We start from the raw sequence: 23912 nt of genomic DNA, 5'->3' as shown, positions 1-23912 counted from the left end.
CAAGCATTTTCCCAAGCGGATGCGGCCGGCGGATCGCTCCAAAAACCGCTCGGTGTGCACTAGGCCTTAGGCCTCTTTTCCACAAACTGTTAAACTGTGTGCTCAGCAAGCAGTTACCAGGCAGCAGGCAGCAACAAGCAGTTACCAGTCAGCAGTTGTGAGAGTTTGAGAGGCATTTCACTGCCTGTCAAAAGTTCGTGGAAAAGAGGCCTTACCGACCAGGGCTTAGTGAATCGAGGCATGTTTGTTCAGTAAATTATTGAACTTCTGTCTTAAAGAGAGTCTGAAGCGAGAATAAATCTCGCTTCAGACCTCATAGATAGCAGGGGCATGTGTACCCCTGCTAAAACGCCGCTATCCCGCGGCTTAACGGGGGTCCCTTCACCCCCAAATCCCCTCCGTACAGCAGGGGAGCGCTTCCGCATTGGGGCAGGGCTGCGGCGGTTAGCGCGCATCTCCGCCTCTCCCCCGCCCCTCTCAGTCTTCCTTCACTGAGAGGGGCAGGGGAGAGGCGGCGATGCGCTGCTGATAGACGCGACTGGAGGCAGGACTGCAGCCGTTAGCCCTGCCTCCAGGAAGAAATAAATCACGACCAAGTCTACGACCAAGTATTGCGGGGTGGGTTTGGGGGTGAAGGGACCCCCGTTTAGCGGTGCGATAGCGGCGGTTTAGCAGGGGCACACATGCCCCTGCTAACTATGAACTCTGAAGCGAGATTTATTCTCGCTTCAGAGTCTCTTTAAGGGGGAAAACTTTTGTGAATTTGGAAAAAAAAAAAAGTGTAAAATACCGCATGAGGTATTTTATCGTCCAAAATGACTTTACTGAACTGCTTATTTTGAATAGAGCCCAAAATCAGAGTTGGGTCCACCATACATTACCCATTATCCTCCATGATGCCTAAAGTGTACACAGCCCAATAGTAGAGATGGCCCTGCTTTGGAGAACTCATGGTGAATCACATGATCAGTTTGATCAGCTGATAGATTTGTAAGCCTCTGATTTGCTGAGATGACTTCCTGGTTTAACACATGATCATAACCCTCAAATCAGAGGCTTACAAATCTATCAGCTGATCAAACTGACCATGTGCTTCTCCATTAGTTCTCCAAGGCTGGGCCATCTCTACCCAGTAGTAGAGATGGTCAATGAGATGCAAAAAAAATTCTAGTTTGCATTTATGTTGTGCACAACAGAACTGGACCACAAATGCACTTCCCCCTTTTTCAGATTGGCCAAACTTGATACAATTTGCATTAATTGGCCTCTATTCATAAAGCATTCCCGCATGCGGTAATGCTCAAAACAGTTGACTTTACCAACCATTTAACAAAGTGTCGATTCAGAAAAGCTGTTTCCGCATGAAAATCTGATATTCCTGAGCAGTGCGGAAAATTTCCGCCTTATGCAGTGATTATCTCAACACATGTCACTACATGTCAATTTATAAAGATTAGAGCAAGCAGAATTGGAACGGAGAATACCGACTGTTTAGAAAATGAGATAAGCATGTGGATAACAGCCAAGCTAATGGGGACAGACCTCCCAGGCAGCAGCAGTGAAAACAGAACAAAAAAGGCTTTTTCAAACTGCATATATTTGCATAAAAGTTGCATACATTTGCATCAAATCTGGAAAAAAATTGCCCATCATTGATCATCCTTAAGCTCAACACACACCATACAATCTTGGTTGTACAGATTTACCAAATCTATGTAGTATAAGGGCCAACAGATTGAAAATACCTTGATTGGATAAGCTCTTATACTACATGAAAGTGGTAAGATTGAACAACAAAGATTGTATGGTGTGTGTTGAGCCTTAGGCCTCCTTTCCATGAACTGTTGATAGGCAGTGAAATGCCTCTCAAACTCAATTGCTCACTGCTGCCTGGTAACTGCTTCTTGCTGCATGATAACTGCTTACTTCTGCCTGATAACTGCTTACTTCTGCCTGGTAACTGCTTGCTGAGCACACAGCTCAACAGTCCGTGGAAAGGAGGCCTTAGTTCTCTTTTCCACGGACTGTTGATAGGCAGTAAAAAGCCTCTCAAACTCTCACTACTGCCTGGTAACTGCTTGCTGAGCACACAGTTCAACATTTCGTGGCTTAGCAAGCAGTTACCAGGCAGCAGTGAGCAGTTGTGAGAGTTTGAAAGGCCTGCCTATTTCACTGCCTATAAACAGTCCATGGAAAAGAGGCCTTACATGGCAGAGGTGATCTGGAAGCATCTACATTTTTGTTAGGGATTGACAATGAGATGCAAAAATACTTCATAGTTGATACAGGGTTATGGTGTATATACACTTGAGGCCTCTTTTCCACAAACTGTTTACAGGCAGTGAAATGCCTCTCAAACTCTCACAACTGCTTGCTGAGCACACAGCTCACAGTTTGTGGAAAAGAGGCCTGAAAGATCTTAAGCCTCATCTACATGGGTAGATGAGGCGGCGATGTGGCTTATCAATCGAGCTACTGATGCGGCTCGATTGATAAGATCCGACAGGACGGATCTCCCCACCGCCGATTCCCTGCTCGTTCCCCGCGAGGGGACAATGGCAGGGAATTGAGCAGAAGATAAGCGGCGCCGGCGAGGAAAAGAATCCGGCATCTTTGTGTGCAGCATCTTGCAAAGATTTTTATCTGATGGGGAGTTCAGCTCAATAGAATTGACTGTGAAGCGTATGCTCTCATAATACATGGAAGGTGGTAAAATTAGTCTAAGATCATTAATTAATCTTTCAAGTGTGTACACACCATTAGGCAAATTCTTTACGCAAATATTATCCAACTTGAAACCAATTGCATTAAGGTGGGTACACACGTCACGTAAGTCTTTGGAAAATGAAAGATCACAGACCAATTTTACCCCCTTCCATGTAGTATGAGAGCCATACCTACAGTCTATTCTATTGTGCTGAACTCCCCATCAGATAAAAATCTTTGCAAGGTGCTGTACACAAAGATGATGCACACATGCAACAGATCAGTATCTGCAAAATATCAGCTCCTGCAAAATATCCGTTCCTGCAAAATGCATTCATAGTCAATGATATCTGCAGATTTCATACACACCTTGTTTAACAGACATTCATCTGCAGATCAGATCCACCAGGATGGATCTTCAGATCTGCAGATAATTGTCTGATCTGCAGATGAATGTCCATTAAACAAGGTGTGTATGAGATCTGCAGAAATAGACTACGAATGCATTTTGCAGGAACAGACCTTTTGCAGATATTGAACTGTTGAATGTGTACAGCATCATTCAAAGATTTTTATCTGATGGGGAGTTCAGCTCAATAGAATAGACTGTGGAGGTATGGCTCTCATACTACATGGAAGGCACAGACTAACCAGCAAGCTCATGGTGACCCAGAACTCATTGGAGTGTGTAAGGGACTACAATGGTCCTAAAAGCCCCCTTACTAAGATGTTAAGAAAAACAAAAGTTTGCTTTCCTAAACCATAAAGACTACATGGAAGGGGGTAAAATTGGTCTGTGTGCTTTCATTTTCCAAAGACTATCTGATGTGTGTACCCACCTTTAGGCCTCCTTTCCATGGACTGCTGAGCTGTGTGCTCAGCAAGCAGTTTCCAGGCAGCAGTTTCCAGGCAGCAACAAGCAGTTTCCAGGCAGCAACAAGCAGTTTTCAGGCAGCAACAAGCAGTTTTCAGGCAGCAACAAGCAGTTGTGAGGGCCCATTTCCACTATCGCGAATTCGCATGCATTTTTCGCATGCAAATTCGCATAGCAATACAAGTGAATGGGACTGTTTCCACTTGTCAGGATTCCTTTGCGTTTTTCTGTGCAGAAAAAATTCGCATGGCAGAGCCATCAGAATTCGCATATCGCATACCGCTATGCGAATCGCATACAATGTATTTAATAGGAAATTCGCATGAGGTTTGGGTATGCGAATTCGCATAAAAATTCGCATAGAAACAATGGAAAAGCAAACCAGCACTGCCATGGTTAAATTCGCATACATAGTCAACCATGCGAAAATTCCCATAGACCCGCATGCGAATTTTTACCGCGTCGATTCGCACTGCACAAGTGGAAATGCAGCTTAGGGGCTGGTGCACACCGAGCAGCTTTTTCAGCGTTTCTGCAGCCGCTTGCGGCTGCGGATACGCTTGGTCAATGTATCTCAATGGGGTGGTGCACACAAGAGCGGGAGGCGTTTTGCAGAAACGCATACTCCCGGAGTGAGGCATTTTTTGGATTGCGGATGCGTTTCTGCCTCAATGTTAAGTATAGGAAAAACGCAAACCGCTCTGAAAAATGCCTGTTCAGAGCGGTTTTGCCGGCGTTTTTGTTACAGAAGCTGTTCAGTAACGGCTTTACTGTAACAATATATGAAATCTACTACACCAAAACCGCTACACAAAACCGCAAAACGCTAGCTGAAACGCTACAGAAAAAGAAAAAAAAGGGTTTCAAAATCTGCTAGCATTTTGCGGATCTGCTAGCGGGTTTTGGTGTGCACCAGGCCTGAGAGTTTGAGAGGCATTTTAATGCCTATTAGCAGTTCATGGAAAAGAGGCCTTAGACCTTGGCTGGATCCTATTGGCCTTTTTTTAAATTGCGTACATTTTCATAATCCTGCATCAACTCGCAATTATTTGCATCTGATAGGAGGGGGGGGGGGGGGGGGTTATATTACAGACTTGTGGGGTAAATGCCTAAAAAAAAAAAAAAAAAAAAAAAAAAAAAAAAAATCACAAAAACTAGAGTAGGCAGTAAAACCATCTGAGATGAGGTGTTTAACTCCAGCCTGTCGGTAACTGACAATCATTTGGAAGTTTATAGGAGGAAACGGAGCGAAGATAATGGTGAAAACTAATTAGTCTATTCAGGAAAATAATATTGAAAATTATGTTTTTATTATTAACATTCTTATGTAGCAAATAAAAATGGTTAATAAGATACTAAAGGTGGCTCCAAAAATTCTGTTGATCGCAAAAACCTTGCTCAATCGGCAATGTGTCACTAAGGCCAGGGTCACACTCAGCAGAATCACACGAGTTTTCCCCATAGAACATATTGGAAAAATCATGCAATTCTGCCAAGTGTGACCCTGGCCTGACGGTGTTAAATTTAACAAGCCGTTAACACGTGTAAAAATCTGTGTGTATAAAAAAATAAAATAAAAAAAATAAATAAAAAGAGGGTCAACAAACTGTCAGTAAAGTTAGGCCTCTTTTCCACGGACTGTTGAACTGTGTGCTCAGCAAGCAGTTACCAGCAGCGAACAGTTGTGAGAGTTTGAGAGGCATTTCACTACCTATGAACAGTCTGTGGAAAAGAGTACATTTGAAATCGGCGCTGGTAGACTTGGGCGCAGGATCCAGCTGTTATATGGCTTTTCCTGCTTCTGCACAAGTCCGGGCCGAATTAATTACTATTCCCCCTCCAGGCCGACATGGATAGTGGGGGAATGAAATAATTCGGCTTCCAGCGATTGCTGGAAGCCGAATTATTATGATTTTTAAGCATCCTCGGCTCCGACTTCTGACGGTGCCGACGTTACTCACTGAGCGCCGCTATAGACTGAATCCCTTCCAAATCTAGCAGCGCTGAAAAGCACTGCTCCGGGAAAAGAGCCCTTACATTGTTGTCCCCACAAGAACTAGTCAGGTACTTTTAATAGATTAATTACAAAAAAGTACAGATGTGCAATGTGCTAGACTCCTGGTATTGCTCATTGAGGCAAATTTACTATGCTATACATTAAAGGGAACCTGAAGTGACGACAATTATTAAACACATGACGTAGCTGCAAATGAATATTACATACTAACATCACCGCCCATTCCTCTTAGAAGCTCACCATTTTCTTACCTTGATCCCTTCCAGTTCCGACAATATTTTTTCAGAACTGAAATATACCAGTTACTGTCAGTTATATAGCAGCTGCTGTCAGTTACAACTAAATGTACTAGGTAATGCCCACGTTTCCCTATGGCTCAAGTGGGCAATATTACAGTTTAACAGTGTACTGACCAGGAAACTGTTATGGGGTAATGGCCATTTTTAAAAATGGAGGACAGAGAAATCCATTGATCACAGTGCACAAACAGGATGCGGGAGAGGAGAAAGAGATTAAGGAGTGACTACACTGGAGGCAAGTATGGTTATTTTGACTTTTTATTTTCAGTTCAGGTTCTTTTTAAGAGCTAGGATATCCTGCGGAGACACATTAGCAGAGTTGCTAATGCCACTGAAATAAATAATCTTTATTTGGCTTGGCATGTGGCAAACTCCTTTTTAGTACTTAGGGGAAGAAATCCTATGCAATTACTTGTTGTTTTAAAAGAGCAATATGTTGCTTTGCAGTGCATTACTTGCCTCCTTGTTTTTCTTATTAGTGTTAAACAACTGGAATGTTTTTAAAAGGAAATATGGTAAATGTAGCATCCCCCATACTGTTGTTGGTTTAGTTTTTTAGTCTCTTCAAGATGCAGCGTCTCTAGTCCCTTAAGTACAAACATACATATATCCAGGCACATCGCCTCTAGTTAGGACATTAAATAAATTATTAGGGAAAGGGAGGTGCTGAAGGGGGTGTGGCTAGAAACAGCAAAAATCAATTAACCCTTCGCACACTCACATGCAAATGTTCAAACAAATGCATTCACAGATTTACTCATCCAGGCACAACTGTTATCCCTACAGCTAAATTAAAAGCCAGGGTTTTAGTTCACAGAAGAATGCATTCCTATGCTTAGTCACCTATACTGCGTAGAAGTACCCAGGTAAACATAGGTGTCCTAACTCTGGCCCTGTAACATGCATAGTGCAGACATGCAAACACATTCATTGCATCAAACCTATCAATGGATTAGGAGCACACATCCTAACTTCCTCTCCTGGGAAAGACAGTGCATCTTACCAATCGCACAAGGGAGCTAACGTTATGTGTCCATGTGCACCATGCGCATACACCAGCATAAGCTGTCTGCATGCTGACAAACATACAGGGGAAGGGGGGAGTGCACCGAATTGGACCCTAGCCACAGGGGTCAATGATAAGAATAAACATACATATATCCAGGCACATCGCCTCTAGTTAGGACATTAAATAAATTATTAGGGAAAGGGAGGTGCTGAAGGGGGTGTGGCTAGAAACAGCAAAAATCAATTAACCCTTCGCACACTCACATGCAAATGTTCAAACAAATGCATTCACAGATTTACTCATCCAGGCACAACTGTTATCCCTACAGCTAAATTAAAAGCCAGGGTTTTAGTTCACAGAAGAATGCATTCCTATGCTTAGTCACCTATACTGCGTAGAAGTACCCAGGTAAACATAGGTGTCCTAACTCTGGCCCTGTAACATGCATAGTGCAGACATGCAAACACATTCATTGCATCAAACCTATCAATGGATTAGGAGCACACATCCTAACTTCCTCTCCTGGGAAAGACAGTGCATCTTACCAATCGCACAAGGGAGCTAACGTTATGTGTCCATGTGCACCATGCGCATACACCAGCATAAGCTGTCTGCATGCTGACAAACATACCTGGCTTTTAATTTAGCTGTAGGGATAACAGTTGTGCCTGGATGAGTAAATCTGTGAATGCATTTGTTTGAACATTTGCATGTGAGTGTGCGAAGGGTTAATTGATTTTTGCTGTTTCTAGCCACACCCCCTTCAGCACCTCCCTTTCCCTAATAATTTATTTAATGTCCTAACTAGAGGCGATGTGCCTGGATATATGTATGTTTATTCTTATCATTGACCCCTGTGGCTAGGGTCCAATTCGGTGCACTCCCCCCTTCCCCTGTATGTTTGTCAGCATGCAGACAGCTTATGCTGGTGTATGCGCATGGTGCACATGGACACATAACGTTAGCTCCCTTGTGCGATTGGTAAGATGCACTGTCTTTCCCAGGAGAGGAAGTTAGGATGTGTGCTCCTAATCCATTGATAGGTTTGATGCAATGAATGTGTTTGCATGTCTGCACTATGCATGTTACAGGGCCAGAGTTAGGACACCTATGTTTACCTGGGTACTTCTACGCAGTATAGGTGACTAAGCATAGGAATGCATTCTTCTGTGAACTAAAACCCTGGCTTTTAATTTAGCTGTAGGGATAACAGTTGTGCCTGGATGAGTAAATCTGTGAATGCATTTGTTTGAACATTTGCATGTGAGTGTGCGAAGGGTTAATTGATTTTTGCTAGTCCCTTAAGTACGGGACACTTTGGGCTCTATTCATAAAACATTTGAGTCGGAAGAAATCGTGGAGGTAAAATACCGCAGCGGTATTTTAGACTTCTGGGTGGTCATTCATAAAAATCTTGCCAGCTGCGATGCAAGTGCGGAGATCTCCCGCTGAAAGCTGGCGGTAAGCTGTTGGAAGGCATGCGGAAACACTTAAGCCAGCAGAGTCCCTCCGTGCGCTGCTCTCTCTGGGAGGTCTGTCCCATTCACTTGTATGTAATCCGCAGGCTTCTCACTACATCCGAGGAAGCGGTATTTCCCGTCCACATACCGCTTCCTCTAATCTTTATTAATGGACATTTTGTTATTTTTTTCTAGATAAATCTAGAAAAACACAGCAGAAGGCGGAAATTTCTCGCTCTGCTGGGGGATTGTATATTTTCATGCGGGAACAGCTTTTATAAATGCCCACTTTGCTAAAGGGACGGGAAAGTCAGCTGTTTTGTGCGGTAAACTTGCGGGGAACTTTTTATGAATAGAGCCCTTTTTATTTAAAGAAATGAGCTGTGATTAGTGTGATTGGCTAATAGTGAGAGGTTTGCTGTCATGCTGAAAGTAGAGTGAGGAAAGTGCATTGTCCAGTATCGACGGTAGCATGCAAAATTTGAAATCTACACCTTGGCAGGGGTAAGTGGCCACAAACAGGGCATAGATTTGGTTACAGTGTAACGCTAGCCAATTTCTTTAACTTTTTTCCTTTTAGGATACAACAGATTATGATTAGACGCTATATCAGGTTTCAGCTACATTTGGGCTCAGGTTGGGGAGATTTTCCCTCCCTTTCTGTCCCGGGGACTGACTGAGGCTACTTTCATATTATATACTTTGCTATGTACATTCTGAAAAATAAGATCGCAATCGCAATGGTCACGTAAAGTTGCATCGTACCCTACCACTGCGAAGCGACCCGTACAGTACAGCATACAGTCTAGACTTTGCTTGCACCGCATGCTGAACATTATTCTGTTGCAAAAAGTCCACTACAAAAAGTACCAGTGTGAAAGTCCCCCTGAAATATAATTGCATCACATACTGATGCGATTATATTGTCTGTTGGGGCGCATTAGACGTAGCGAGAAAGGAGCCTGACTGAAACCTGTGGAGGAGTGCAGACACGTGCAGCAGCAAATACTGAAAACACCAATACTATAGTACAACTCGTGCATGCAAACCAGTGGAACAGGACTAAAGAAAATCCACTTTAAAGCAGTGCTGAGTCATACTACAATGACTGATTAGGTCAAGATAACACAGGAAAATGGATATAGAGTGTACCTCGCCTTTGTTAAAAATAGTCCTGCATAGATCACTGGTACATTAAAGATTTAGCAAATCATTTTTAAAATTACCTTTGCAATTCAGACTAGGGCCAGCCTTTACTTTTAGACACAGATAAAAGAGCAGGTTTCTATAATATCAGTGACAGTAGAAAAGACATCCTATTTATAAAGTAGTAATGAGGCGCTTTGTTCAAGTCAGTTCACATCGTAGTTTGCCACCATTTGTTTCCATACACTTCTGGCCACCAATGATACGCATAGTAAGAGTATGAGACATTATTTTCATGCCTCCGCAATGGTAAAAACACTACAATTGTTGGCTAATTCAGTGATTCAAATCTTTAACCACTTGAGGACCGCAGTGTTAAACCCCCCTAAAGACCAGGCCACTTTTCTCTAAATGGGCCACTGCAGCTTTAAGGCCTCGCTGCAGGGCCGCACAACTCAGCACACAAGTGATTCCCCACCTCCCTCCCCCTTTTCTTCCCAGCAACAGAGCTTTCTGTTAGTGGGGTCTGATCGCTCCCCAGATGTTTGTTTTTTTATAAATATTTATTTTTAAATAAGTGTGTATTTTTTTATTTTTTGAGATGGGCTACTCCATCTCTTTATGGGGGATTCTCAGCATGACCTTTATCCTATATAATAATCCTCAAGTGTCGCTGCGTCCAGCAGTTTTGTCCCTGTGTCCCAGGATTTTTGTTACTGCGCATGTGCGCAGTAACTGACAGCTGGGACCAGGGAGCTGGACGAGCGAGCGAGGTGGGCGGGTGCGGGCAAGCGAGGTGGGCGAGTGCGCGCCTGCGTTGGGCGCCTGGCGGTTGCGCGCGCATGCGCACTGGCGGCGGCCGTAGACCTAGAGCATGTTTTTAAATGGGCTGTGTCTACTAGTTCTTTATAAAGACACTAGTGTGCCCACGCACGCCCGCCACGCACGCCCGCCCTGCTCCTGTCCCAACAACGGCTGTCCCTGCGGCACATGCACAGCACACACACACACACGGACATGGGACACAGAGACACTTAGGTTTTATTACATAAGATTCCCTGAAAAGGATTTATACAATGATGCTGGCCAGCCTGCCTGCTCACTGCACACTTTTGGCAGTTGGACAGAGCAACTGCTAAAAACTAAAGGCTTGTTCACACTACAAGAGCTTTTCTAAGAGTTTTGTGATTTTTAAAGCTCTTGCTAATGTTATCCTATGTGTGTTCTCACTGGAGCGATGTGATTTTGTAACAATCCCCCATAGCACTGCATTAGCAAGAGCTTTTCAAATCCCTAACATTTAAAAAGCTCTTGTAGTGTGAATCAGCCCTAAAGGCCCACTCACACTTGGAAACACAAAACGCTATCGCTTTTGCTCTGGTGATTAATGCGAAAAAAAATTGTCATTCACACTTGGCGATTTTTTTCGCGACCGTGTTTAGCACTTCTATAGCACTAAAAGCGAATGCCGGGAAATCGCCTGAAAATGGTGCAGGCTACAAATTTGCATTTGGGGATTTGCGTTAATCACTGGCGATTAACGCAAGTTGCCCAAGTGAGAACGGGCCCATAGGGTATTATTGCACTAGCGCTTTAAAAAGCACTAGCACTTGAGCATTTTGACGCCATCACCGGCAAAACGCTCACGTGTGAATAGGGGCCTAAATGCTTTGAAAATAAAACCCTGAGAATCTCCTATGAGGAAATGATCTAGTTGAAAACTTGTTGGTTCTGTCAGATTTCTACTACCTACTGTAAGTGACAGCAACCTAGGAGAAAAGTAATTTATGGTTCATTTTACTCTGGAACAAAAGTACTTCTTATTTGTACGTGTTTACATGTATTGTACAATTTTTGTGATAGTGGTCCTTTAACAGTTCATACAACCATTAGGTTACGTTAACAGTAGTGCGTTGCCGGCATTACGACCACTTTGCAACGCGGCTTGCCGCACTGCAGAGTGACTATCACAGTGCAGCAGGTGCATTGCGGTATAACTGTGTGCGGCAAAGTAACTACAAAATGTGTGCATTACATTGAGAGTGGAGCATACTTTTCATAGACTATTTCATAGACTGCTTTACTGTATATGACAATACGTGGAAAATGTGTGAAGCCACTTTCCAGATCCACAATGGCCACTGTAAACCTAGTCTTGTTGACTGATTTTTCAAGGCATGGCCAGAAAACCGGATGTGCAAAACTGCCATTAGGCTGGGAGCACACTCGTCTGTGTGGAAAACCATGAGTTTTCTGCTATGTGCGCTTCTGCATTTTTTTTGTTTGCGTTTTCATGCCTTTGTAAGCTAAATAATAACTTAATTACTAATAATAATTAGTAAGTTATTAATAAATGATCGTATTTAACATATATAAGTGAGAAAAATAAGATATTGAATCTCTCCCCCCCCCCCCCCCCCCTTTTCAAAAACACAAACGCACGCAAAGCACATGAGTTTTTGTTTTTCCATAGGATAACACTGCCTGTGATTTGCATACAGTATGTGGGAAGAAGGAACTTTCTGTGTGATTTTAAAAAGCACATAAAATATAACCCAATGAGATTACTGGAACGCAATGCTCCTGATGACACTCGCATATCATAGGGAATCAGTAGGCCATACACATGTCTATTAGAAGAAGGAATCCCGCTGCACCGGTAGTAAAGCAGCATTAGAGGACAACTCTGTGCAACATCATGAGTATCGGAGCAAAAACATGGCTCCTTAGTCATAGCTAAGATTAGCGTTGGATTGGGAGGTGGAAAAACTGAGGTAATCTACCTGCTGGCCAAGCAGCAGAAACATTGTGTTATCACTCCCAATAGAAACCTGCAGCAAGTCTTCATTGTGAGCAGCAACACCTGGCTACTGCTGTGTGGCCAACAAGTGGATTTCCTCTGCTTTTCCAGCTCACAGTCCGCCACTGTTGTCCAATGTCCATTAATGCTGCAATAAAAATTGGACTTTTACTTCATTACCGCTGCAGCGGGATTCCTTCTTCTAATCCAATGCAATTATTGTGCGGCCCATAGAGTAACGATGTGTGATTTCGCAATTCTGCTAAAAGGTGGCCATACACTTATAAATTTGCAGCAGATTCGACCAAAAGATAGATTTCAGTCCGGTCGAATCTGACAAGAATCTATCTGATATGTGCCACACACTAAGAACAGATTTCAGAATAAAATCTATTGGAAATCGATCTAAATGCATTATTGGCCAATTAGATCCAATGCAACTCTATGGGTCATCGATCTGCTGCCAGCAGCATAGATTTTCCATTCTGTCAGCTAGATCAAATCCATCGAAATCGATCAAAATCGGTCGGCTGACTAGATAGAATAGATTTCTGATGGATCGATGGCTGAAATAGACTAGTGAATTAAGTTAATGAACCCCTTTAGTGTGCTCCCTGCCTCACAGTTTGGATTAACCCCCAGTATGTCCAAGTATGACACTTACCTGGGGCTTCTATCAGCCCCCTGCAGCTGCAATGTCCCGTGCCATCCTCCTTCGATGCTCAGTTCTCCACTGCCGGTAACCTGCTAATTATCTGTCTAACTAGACGAATATAACTGGCGTGCTCGGTCCTGCGCGCGTCATCAGGAGCTTACTGCGCAGTACAAGAAAGCTCCCGATGACATGCGCGGGACCGAGCACGCCCACTGCCGCAGTTCTATTCGTCTATTTAAACAAATAATTAGCAGGTTACTGGCGGCGGGGAATGGCGCATCGGAGGAGGACGGCGTGGGACATTACAGCTGTAGGGGGCCGATAGAAGCCCCATGTGTCAGTTTTATCTTTTTTAGAAATACCAGAGAATCCCTTTAAAAAAAAAAAAAAAAAAAAAAAAAACATTCTGTAGTGCTCCCTTCATCATATAAATAAATATTAAACACTTGGTATAGTCAAACTAATAGTAATTACTTTCACAGATAGCAATGAAAGCACTACTCAAATAGTTTAAAATAAAAATATTCATTCACAAAATACTTCAGAAATGTGTTTATATGTTTTCCCCGTAGATGAGGCCCCATAGTAGATTAACACTGTACTGTACCATACATAGCACTGCCAGAAAAAAATCTTGGGCATCCCTGTACACTACAACAATGTAGAGGATTGCGTTGTCTTTAATGAGAATACAAGAACCTTCTGGGGACCTTCCAAGAAAAACCTGAAAAAACACAGACACCAAAAGCCCCTTAGGACTCGTTCTCATTAAACGCTCTTTTGGAGTTTAAGTGCTGACGATTTATCCAAATTGCCCTGAAAGCGTTTGTGCAATGATTCTCTGTGAGAGAGTACACATCTGAGCGGTTCATTTCCGATACGCTTAGAGAAAAGTTGCATGGACCATTTTTGAGGTGATTTGCCTCAATGAAAGGTATAGGAAAAATGCAAAACGCTCACTAAATTGCTTTGTGCAGCGATTGCGTTCGTGTTTTTAAGAATAAAATACATTGTATTTTCCGGATCAGAGAGTTCACTTCCAGACAGGAGGTGAAAAAACGGAATCGCTCTGCAAGAGTTTACAAAAACACTTACCAAAACCGCCCAACTCACAGAAATTGCCTGGAAGGGGGAAAAAAGCGTCAAACTCTCAACGCGAACGCGAACGGAATGCAATGTGAAGGGCTTTGTTCACACTAAGGGCATTTTCAGGGTTTTTAAGCTCTAGCGATTTTTAAAATCGCCATATAAAGCGCTTGTGCAATGATTCACATATCAGCGGTTCGATTCCGATCTGCTCACCAAAGCGCTGCGTCTACCATTTTCGCAGCGATTTGCCTCAATGGAAGGTATAGGTAAATCGCGAAGCACTTGAAAAAGCATTTTGTATAGCGATTTCCCGAGCGCTTCTAAGAATAAATATATTGTACTTATTCTTTTCTGGGTCAAAGAGTGCACTTCCTGACTTGCATCAGGAAGTGAAAAAACAAAAAACAAAACTAACACGCAGGTAAGCGCTAAAAAAATAAATCACTCACAAAAAAAAAAAAAAAAAAAAAAAAAAAACGCAAAACGGCGTCAGTGATTGCGATTTTAGATGTGACCAAGGCCTTATGGTGTATTCTGTTAGGAAGGTATCTTGGGTAAAATCAAATATGGGTAGGTACTCACTAAGGCCCCATTCACACTAGAGCGTTTTGCCGCGATTTCGGCAAAACGCTCAAATGCTAGTGCAATGAAACACTATGGGCCTGTTCTTATTTGAGCAATTTGCGCTAATCGCTACAAATCAGCCAAAAACAGGCAAAAACGCCAAACACAAACGTCGCCTGCACAATTTTCAGGCGAATTCCAGGCGATCGCGTTTCAGTGCTATAGAAGCGCTAAACACGATCGCTGCAAAATTGCCGCACTGTTCAGTGATTTTTCCGCGTGAAATCGCGGAAAAATCACTCCTGCAAAACGCCAGAAAAAAATCTCCGGCATTTTGGGTTTTAAGTGTGAATGGGGCCTCACAAGAATTGCAAGACCAGCAACAACAATTTAATTGCCAGTGAGGAAAGGGTTTAAAAAACTTAGAAAAAAACTACTCCCAATGTTGATGGGGGGGCTGTGTGGCTATGACTGAGGGCGGGGAAGAGGCACCCCAGATTTTGAAGGTAATAGCTGGATACAATAACCGTTAAATTAATGAACCATGAACAGGAAAGCATACTTTTCATTGCCTGTATGCTTTACCTTACCTACTTTATGCAACGGTGAGGTCCCATTTACACTTAATCAGTTGCTCTCAGTTATAACTGAAAGGACAATTGATTTTCAAAGTAATGCCCATGTTTTCCTATGGCTCAGTTTACACTGTATGTGTTTTAACAGAAATATTTTTCATAATGCACTGATATGGAGAAAAAACCGCGTACCAACTGATTAAGTGTAAATGGGGCTTAAGGCAGCGTTAATCTGAGTTACCAATATCCTAGACTTTCTGCATGTGAAGTTGTGAAAGGCCAAAACCACCAATGTTTCAGGGCTCAAACCCACTAGAGCGATTTTGTGAGTGTTTAGGGGGCGATTCAAACGGCTAGCGCTTTCCCTAAACGCTCAGCTAATGTTACTGGATGGGCCAAATTCTACTGGAGCGATTGCGATTACCAAATCACAAAAACGCAGGACATGCAGCATTTTTCACGTTTAGCGTTTCTGCAATGTAAAGTATGTGAACGCTGGCGTAATCGCTCATCAAAACCTGCACACAGCGATTTTGCTAGCGTTTTGAAATGACTGCACACTGTAAACAAATGAACATTAATTGAAAGGACCAATCAGAATTAAAAACGCTAATCGCTACACAATCGCTAGCAAAATGCTTACACTTTTTTAAAATCGCTACTCAAATCGCCAGAAAACGCTCATGAAATTGCTTTCAAAATGCTCATATAAATTGCAAGCGATAGCGATTTGTAGTGGGTTTCTAGGCCTAGCTGTTGAACACCTACAGAAGCAGCAAAATAGAAGTAATTTCTACCAGCTAAGAAACCTTTGTTTAGTATTTTTTTAGACTGGTCTGCTGCTTGAAGGCTATCCAAAAACCTCTAAGGGCTTTTTTATCAACCCCAAGAAAAAAATCTGAAGCAAAGCAGCTACACCTATCCAGATCAAGCATTCTGATTGGGCGTTCTGAGTATCGGTTCCACTGGCACCAGCTTTGCTCCAATTTTTCTTTTTTTACTGTTTTGTTCCATCTCCCCCAGGGTCTCTAACAGGCAAGAAGAGGACTATTTTTAAAAAGGTGATCAGTAACACAAATTACACTGACGCATGGCATTACTCACACTGGGATATTTTCATATGCATCTTCAAAGCCTTCCTGCAAAAGTGAAAGAAAAAAACACGGGTCAGTCATTCATTAAGTCATAACATTTCCTTGAAAGCAGAGTTCATCAATCCTCATCCATGATCATTTCTTACATACAGTAAGTTACAATTTAACTTCTCAAACAGTACTTTACCCATTAGCTCATGAACCTGCTTTTACGATGTTCTATTCTTGCATCTGATTTCATCGCATGATCTCCTTGAGGCCTTGTTCACAATATAGGCATTTTTGTAAAAATTTAAGCGGTGGCGATTTTTAAAATCACTCTGAAAACGCATAGGCAATGATTCTCTAAGAGACAGTTCATATCTGAGCGGTTCATTGCGATCCGCTTGGAAAAGTGGTGCTTGGGCCATTTGAGGCGATTTGCCTCAAAGGAAGGTATAGGCAAAACGCACACAAATTCGTTTTGGCAAGTGATTGCGTGAGCGTTAAAAAAAAAAATAAATAAAAAAAATTTGTTTTTGTTTCCAGAATTTTTCCCGGATCAAAAGACGAAGCACTCTGCAAAAACGCTTACAAAAACGCCCACAAACTAGCGAACGCGCAGAAAATCGCCGGAAACCGCTTTAAAAAAACTCAGGAAAAAAAAAGCCCACCGCGGATGGACACGCAAGCCGAACGCAATGTGAACAAGGCCTAAGAGTACCAAGTAACCAGTGTAACTATAATAAGAACAGGTCTTCCACTCATAAAGCAAATTCACATTTGTAAAATAGGATAATGTTTAGCTTGGTTGTAGTTCTTATGTTATTTCTTATGTTATAGCACACTGCTTTTGTCTAGAAATAAACTGTTGCAGTTCTTCACAAGACAAGGCACACAAAAAAGACACAGAACATTGCGTTTTTTCAGAACAGCTAATGAAAGCCAATGGTGAATCTGCAAAGTACAAATGTATGTTTCAAGAAGTACATTTTTCCACACGTGAAACTGCAAAAAAAAAAAAAAATTTTAGGCAGGGGTCACATTTAAAATCGCATGCATTTTCCGTTGAATGGAAACACACATAATGCTCCTCCTCTTCCTAATTGCAGTGCAATGGGAGCAATGTGTGGTTTTCCTCAATGGCAAAAAAGAAAAAGAAAAAAGCTGGCACTGCTGTTTTGTTTTTTTTTTTCTTTCCTTTTTCACACATTACATGTAATTTCCTATTGCCGACAGTCAAATGCTCTCAGCTAGCGATCGGCCAAGAATGTAGATTCATCAGCGGCAGCATTTTTCCAGAGGCTGAAGTGTGACCCCCTGCCTAAGCAGAAACGCAATTTCCCATTGACTCATTAGATGTATGGCAAATGCGTTTTCACACATCAGGAAAATTTATGCGACTTTTAATAAGTGTAAACCCAGCCTTACATTTGGATCTGTCAGTCAAGATATTGTTCTCACTAAAGGTGACCACCAATGATCCAATTTCTAGCAAAAAATCGTTCGAGCGATCAAAAATTCTGATCGGAAGTGAAATATTGTAATCGTTCACTACACCATCAACGAACCAATCTTTGCTTCCTATCTATCACAACCAACAAGAAAATCCAAATTTTGGTTCAACGAAAATTCATTCGGACGACATTTTTTTTTTTCACTCGTTCATAATAGATTGTGTCCACCAATGGAGATTATTTACAACCAATCCGATCAGAATTTCTGATCGCCCGAACAATTTTTCGCTAGAAATTGGACAGTTCGTGGCCATCTTAATAACTTCAACTAAAGCTGTTTACACATGATAAATGAAACACAGCCGGTAACTACCCCCTATGCTGAAAATCTATCATATGTACAGTGGCCCCCAATATGCCCCCACACCTAGGCAGTGATGAGTCTAGAGAATCTACTTGACCAAGAGCATTGTTCACCCAGCTTGCTGTGACAGGCTCCTCACACACCACTGTCAGCCCCCCTTCCCTGCATAGCAACAGAACACATCCCTAACCCACAGTTTGTATAGCTTCGGCCCTGCCAGGTGACATGCCTTAATTCACTGGCATTAAATCTGGTACACACATCTTGAATGACCAATTTTACCACCTCCCTGTTGCAGGCCAACAGATTGTGAATACTATTAACAGATTCTGTACGTAAAGCTGGGTACACAGTTAGATTGACCAAAGTTTTCTTTGGTCGGTCTAACTTCTGATTGATAAGTAGGTTCGATTGTATGATCGGAGATCCGATCGATCAAGGGATCGTATTGCTTTCACATGTACAGGTAGTCCCCGACTTACGAACAACCCGCCGATACGAACGGCATGGATTCTGTGTTTCCATGGGAATAAGTCAAAAAAATTTTTTTTTTCAAATTGGACTTGTAGGGATGGTGATATAATAATCAGACATTCCATAGTTGCTGCAGATTTTTACCTAAAAAGAAGATACCTATGTCACACCAGGAATGTGTGTGTACTGATCTTGCTCTTGGAATCATAGATTGAGTGAGGCTGAGGAATCGGAGCAAGCAAAAGAGAACATGGGCCAAGGGTTGGTTACAAAAAAGACATGAGTTTTGCTAAATGGGTCTTATCCGGGAGCTGCGTGACAACAATCCTGATGATTTCAGAAATGATCATCGGATGAAGGATGAGATCTTTGCTGAACTGCTGTAGAAGGTAGGTCCAAGTATTACCAAGCAGGACATGGCAATGAGGGGAGCCATTACAGCCAAACAAAGGCTGTACTTTGCAACAGAATGCTCTTATTCTGATTTAAAGTTTGCACCGACAATTTCAACACGGCCACTAAGCAAAATAAATACCAGAAACTTGTAAGGCTATTGTGTCTGAGTTGTCAGAGTTCTTTTAGGTAAGGTATATTTGTTGTGTGCAGGTAATTATGTTTGTGAAATATTTGTTAACTATATCTGCATAGCCCAGTCATAACTAGAGACTGCATAGTGCAAGCATACCTACAAACATGTAATGGTCTTAAAGGAGAACTGTAGTGAGAGGTATATGGAGGCTGCCATATGTATTTCCTTTTAAGCAATACCAGTTGCCTGGCTATTCAGCTAATCCTCTGCCATTAATACTTTCAGCCATAGACCCTGAACAAGCGTGCAGCAGATCAGGGGTTTCTGACAATTTTGACAGATATGACAAGATTAGCTGCATGCTTGTCTTTGGCGTGATTCAGACACTTCTTCAGCCAAATATATCAGCAGGGCTGCCAGGCAACTGGTATTGTTTAAAAGGAAATAAATATGGCAGCCTTCATATCCCTCTCACTACAGTTCTCCTTTAATGAGTTACAGGTTCTGATAGACTGAAGAGTATATAGATATATAAATAGTTATATATATATAACTATTTTTGTAATCTTACTAGTAACCGGGACACAGGATTTTTTTTGTTTAATTACTGCAGTACAATCACTTTATAGTAACTGAGTTTACTATATCAGAGTTTACTATAACTAGATTCTACTGTATACGGAACGTTTTTAGTAGCCTACAAGTTTTTCTTTCCCTGGCATGGCCTGTGTGTGCAGTAACATGGCAATAGAAAGCATGGCATGTGCCTTTTGTCACACAGAGGCACATGAGATATGGGTGACTGCATGCAGCAGGTAGCGAAAGCTTAACCACTTAACGACCGCCGACTGCACAGGGGCGGTCAGAAAGTGGATGCCGCAAGGACCAGCTCATGCCCAGAGGCGGCGGTCCTTGACGATCGCGTCATTCGTGACGCGATCAGCCGCCGGGTACTGGCTCCGCCTACCTCGCGCTGTAACGTTCGGAAGCGCCGGCGGGTTACTAGCACCCGGATCGCCGTATACAAAGTGTATAATACACTTTGTAATGTATACAAAGTGCATTATATGTATATGTATACAGGCTGACTCCTGCCCTGGTGGTCCCAGTGTCCGAGGGACCACCAGGGCAGGCTGCAGCCACCCTAGTCTGCACCCAATCACACTGATTTCCCCCCCCCCCCCCTGCCCCCTGATCGCCCACAGCACCCCTCAGACCCCCCCCTGCCCACCCCCCAGACCACTGTTTGCACCCAATCACCCCCCTAATCACCTATCAATCACTCCCTGTCACTATCTGTCAACGCCATTTTTTTTTTCATTCCCTAAACTGCCCCCTGCTCCCTCCTGATCACCCCCCCACCCCTCAGATTCTCCCCAGACACCCACCCTGTGTACTGTATGCATCTATCCCCCTGATCACCTGTCAATCACCTGTCAATCACCCATCAATCACCGCCTGTCACTGCCACCCATCAATCAGCCCCTAACCTGCCCCTTGTGGGCAATCTGATCACCCACCCACACCAATAGATCGCCCGCAGATCCGACGTCAGATCACCTCCCAAGTGCAGTGTTTACATCTGTTCTCTACCCTAAACACCCACTAATTACCCATTAATCACCCATCAATCACCCCCTATCACCACCTGTCACTGTTACCCATCAGATCAGACCCTAATCTGCCACTTGCGGGCACCCAATCACCCGCCTACACGCTCAGATTGCCCTCAGACCCCCCCCTTATCAATTCGCCAGTGCAATATTTACATCTGTTCTTCCCTGTAATAACCCACTGATCACCTGTCAATCACCTGTCGATCACCCATCAATCACCCCCTGTCACTGCCACCCATCAATCACCCCCTGTCACTGCCACCCATCAATCAGCCCCTAACTTGCCCCTTGCGGGCAATCTGATCACCCACCCACACCAATAGATCGCCCGCAGATCAGACGTCCGATCACCTCCAAAGTGCAGTGTTTACATCTGTTCTCTACCCTAAAAACCCACTAATTACCCATCAATCACCCCCTGTCACTGCTACCTATCAGATTAGACCCCTATCTGTCCCTAGGGCACTCAATCACCCGCCCACACCCTTAGACCCCAGCCTTAATCACCTCACCAGTGCATTGCTTGCATCTATTCCCCCCTCTAATCACACCTTGAAACACCCATCAATCACCTCCTGTCACCCCCTACCACACCTACCCATCAGATCAGGCCCTAATTTGCCCCGTGTGGGCTCCTGATCACTCGGCCAAACCCTCAGATCCCCCTCAGACCCCCCTTCCGATTCAACCTGTCATCTAAAAGGCCACCCTGCTTATGACCGGTTCCACAAAATTCACCCCCTCATAGACCACCGGTCATTATTATTATTATTTAGTATTTATATAGCGCCAACATATTACGCAGCGCTGTACAGTGTGTATATATATATATATATATATATATATATATATATATATATATATATATATATATATATATATATATCTCTCTATCTTGTCACTAACTGTCCCTCAAAGGAGCTCACAATCTAATCCCTACCATTGCCATATGTCTATATTATGTAGTGTAAGTACTGTAGTCTAGGGCCAATTTTTTTTTTTTTTTTTTTTTTTTTTAGGGGGAGCCAATTAACTTATCCGTATGTTTTTGGAATGTGGGAGGAAACCGGAGTGCCCGGAGGAAACCCACGCAGACACGGAGAGAACATACAAACTCTTTGCAGATAGTGCCCTGGCTGGGATTCGAACCAGGGACCCAGCGCTGCAAGGCGAGAGAGCTGATCACTACGCCACCGTGCTGCCCCATCAAAATTTGCAGATGCTTATACCCCTGAACAGTCATTTTGAGACTTTTGGTTTCCAGACTACTCACGGTTTTGGGCCCGTAAAATGCCAGGGCGGTATAGGAACCCCACAAGTGACCCCATTTTAGAAAAAGACACCCCAAGGTATTCTGTTAGGTGTATGACAAGTTCATAGAAGATTTTATTTTTTGTCAAAAGTTTGCGGAAGTTGATTTTTATTGTTTTTTTTTTCACAGTGTCATTTTTCACTAACTTGTGACAAAAAATAATCTATGCACTCGCCATACACCCCTTGTGGGGTTCCTATACTGCCCTGGCATTTTAGGGACCCAAAACCGTGAGGAGTAGTCTAGAAAACAAATGCCTCAAAATGACCTGTGAATAGGACGTTGGGCCCCTTAGCGCACCAAGGCTGCAAAAAAGTGTCACACATGTGGTACCGCCGTACTCAAGAAAAGTAGTATAATGTGTTTTGGGGTGTATTTTTACACATACCCATGCTGAGTGGGAGAAATCTCTCTGTAAATGGACAATTGTGTGTAAAAAAAAAAAAAAAAATCAAACAATTGTCATTTACAGAGATATTTCTCCCACCCAGCATGGGTATGTGTAAAAATACACCCCAAAACACATTATACTACTTCTCTTGAGTACGGCGGTACCACATGTGTGGCACTTTTTTACACCCCAAGTGCACTAAGGGGCCCAAAGTCCAATGAGTACCTTTAGGATTTCACATGTCATTTTGCAACATTTGGTTTCAAGACTACTCCTCACGGTTTAGGGCCCCTAAAATGCCAGGGCAGTATAGGAACCCCACAAATGACCCCATTCTAGAAACAAGACATCCAAAGGTATTCCATTAGGAGTATGGTGAGTTTATAGAAGATTTTATTTTTTGTCACAAATTAGCGGAAAATGACACTTTGTGAAAAAAAACTATTAAAATCAATTCCCGCTAACTTGCGACAAAAAATAAAATCTTCTATGAACTCGCCATACTCCTAACGGAATACCTTGGGGTGTCTTCTTTCTAAAATGGGGTCGTTAGTGGGGTTCCTATACTGCCCTGGCATTTTAGGGGCCCTAAACCGTAAGGAGTAGTCTTAAAACAAAAAAGGACCTGTGAAATCCTAAAGGTACTCATTGGACATTGGGCCCCTTAGCGCAGTTAGGGTGTAAAAAAGTGCCACACATGTGGTATCGCCGTACTCAGGAGAAATAGTATAATGTGTTTTGGGGTGTATTTTTACACATACCCATGCGGAGTGGGAGAAATATCTCTGTAAATGGACAATTGTGTGTAAAAAAAAATAATCAAACAATTGTCATTTACAGAGATATTTCTCCCACCCAGCATGGGTATGTGTAAAAATACACCCCAAAACACATTATACTACTCCTGAGTACGGCAATACCACATGTGTGGCACTTTTTTGCAGCCTAACTGCGCTAAGAGGCCCAAAGTTCAATGAGCATCTTTAGGCTTTACAGGGGTGCTTACAATTTGGCACCCCCAAAAATGCCAGGACAGTAAACACCCCACAAATGACCCCATTTTGGAAAGTAGAGACTTCAAGGTATTCAGAGAGGAGCATAGTGAGTCCGTGGCAGATTTCATTTTTTTTTTGTCACAAGTTAGAAGAAATGGAAACTTTTTTTTTGTCACAAAGTGTCATTTTCCGCTTACTTGTGACAAAATAATATCTTCTATGAACTCACTATGCCTCTCAGTGAATACTTTGGGATGTCTTCTTTCCAAAATGGGGTCATTTGGGGGGTATTTATACTATCCTGGAATTCTAGCACCTCATGAAACATGTCAAGTGGTCAGAAAAAAGTCAGAGATGCTGGAAAATGGGAAAATTCACTTTTTGCACCATAGTTTTTAAACACTATAACTTTTACCCAAACCAATAAATATAGGCTGAATGGTTTTTTTTTTTTTAATCAAAAACATGTTTGTCCACATTTTTCGCGCTGCATGTATACAGAAATTT

The 23912-nt window shown here is 42.7% G+C and overlaps 1 protein-coding gene across 1 annotated transcript in view; it reads right to left on the bottom strand.

Annotated features, from left to right (window-relative positions):
* TTC39B (tetratricopeptide repeat domain 39B) overlaps nt 1-23912 on the bottom strand; it is a 275315-nt gene that overhangs the window by 177865 nt on the left and 73538 nt on the right. The window contains exon 2 of the mRNA XM_068234826.1: nt 16299-16333. Coding sequence (XP_068090927.1) covers nt 16299-16333 — 35 coding nt within the window. The remainder of the gene's footprint in view (nt 1-16298; nt 16334-23912) is intronic.

Source organism: Hyperolius riggenbachi, chromosome 1, assembly GCF_040937935.1.
Source record: "Hyperolius riggenbachi isolate aHypRig1 chromosome 1, aHypRig1.pri, whole genome shotgun sequence".
Taxonomy (NCBI): domain Eukaryota; kingdom Metazoa; phylum Chordata; class Amphibia; order Anura; family Hyperoliidae; genus Hyperolius; species Hyperolius riggenbachi.
This window is presented reverse-complemented; position numbering and strand designations above follow the sequence as displayed.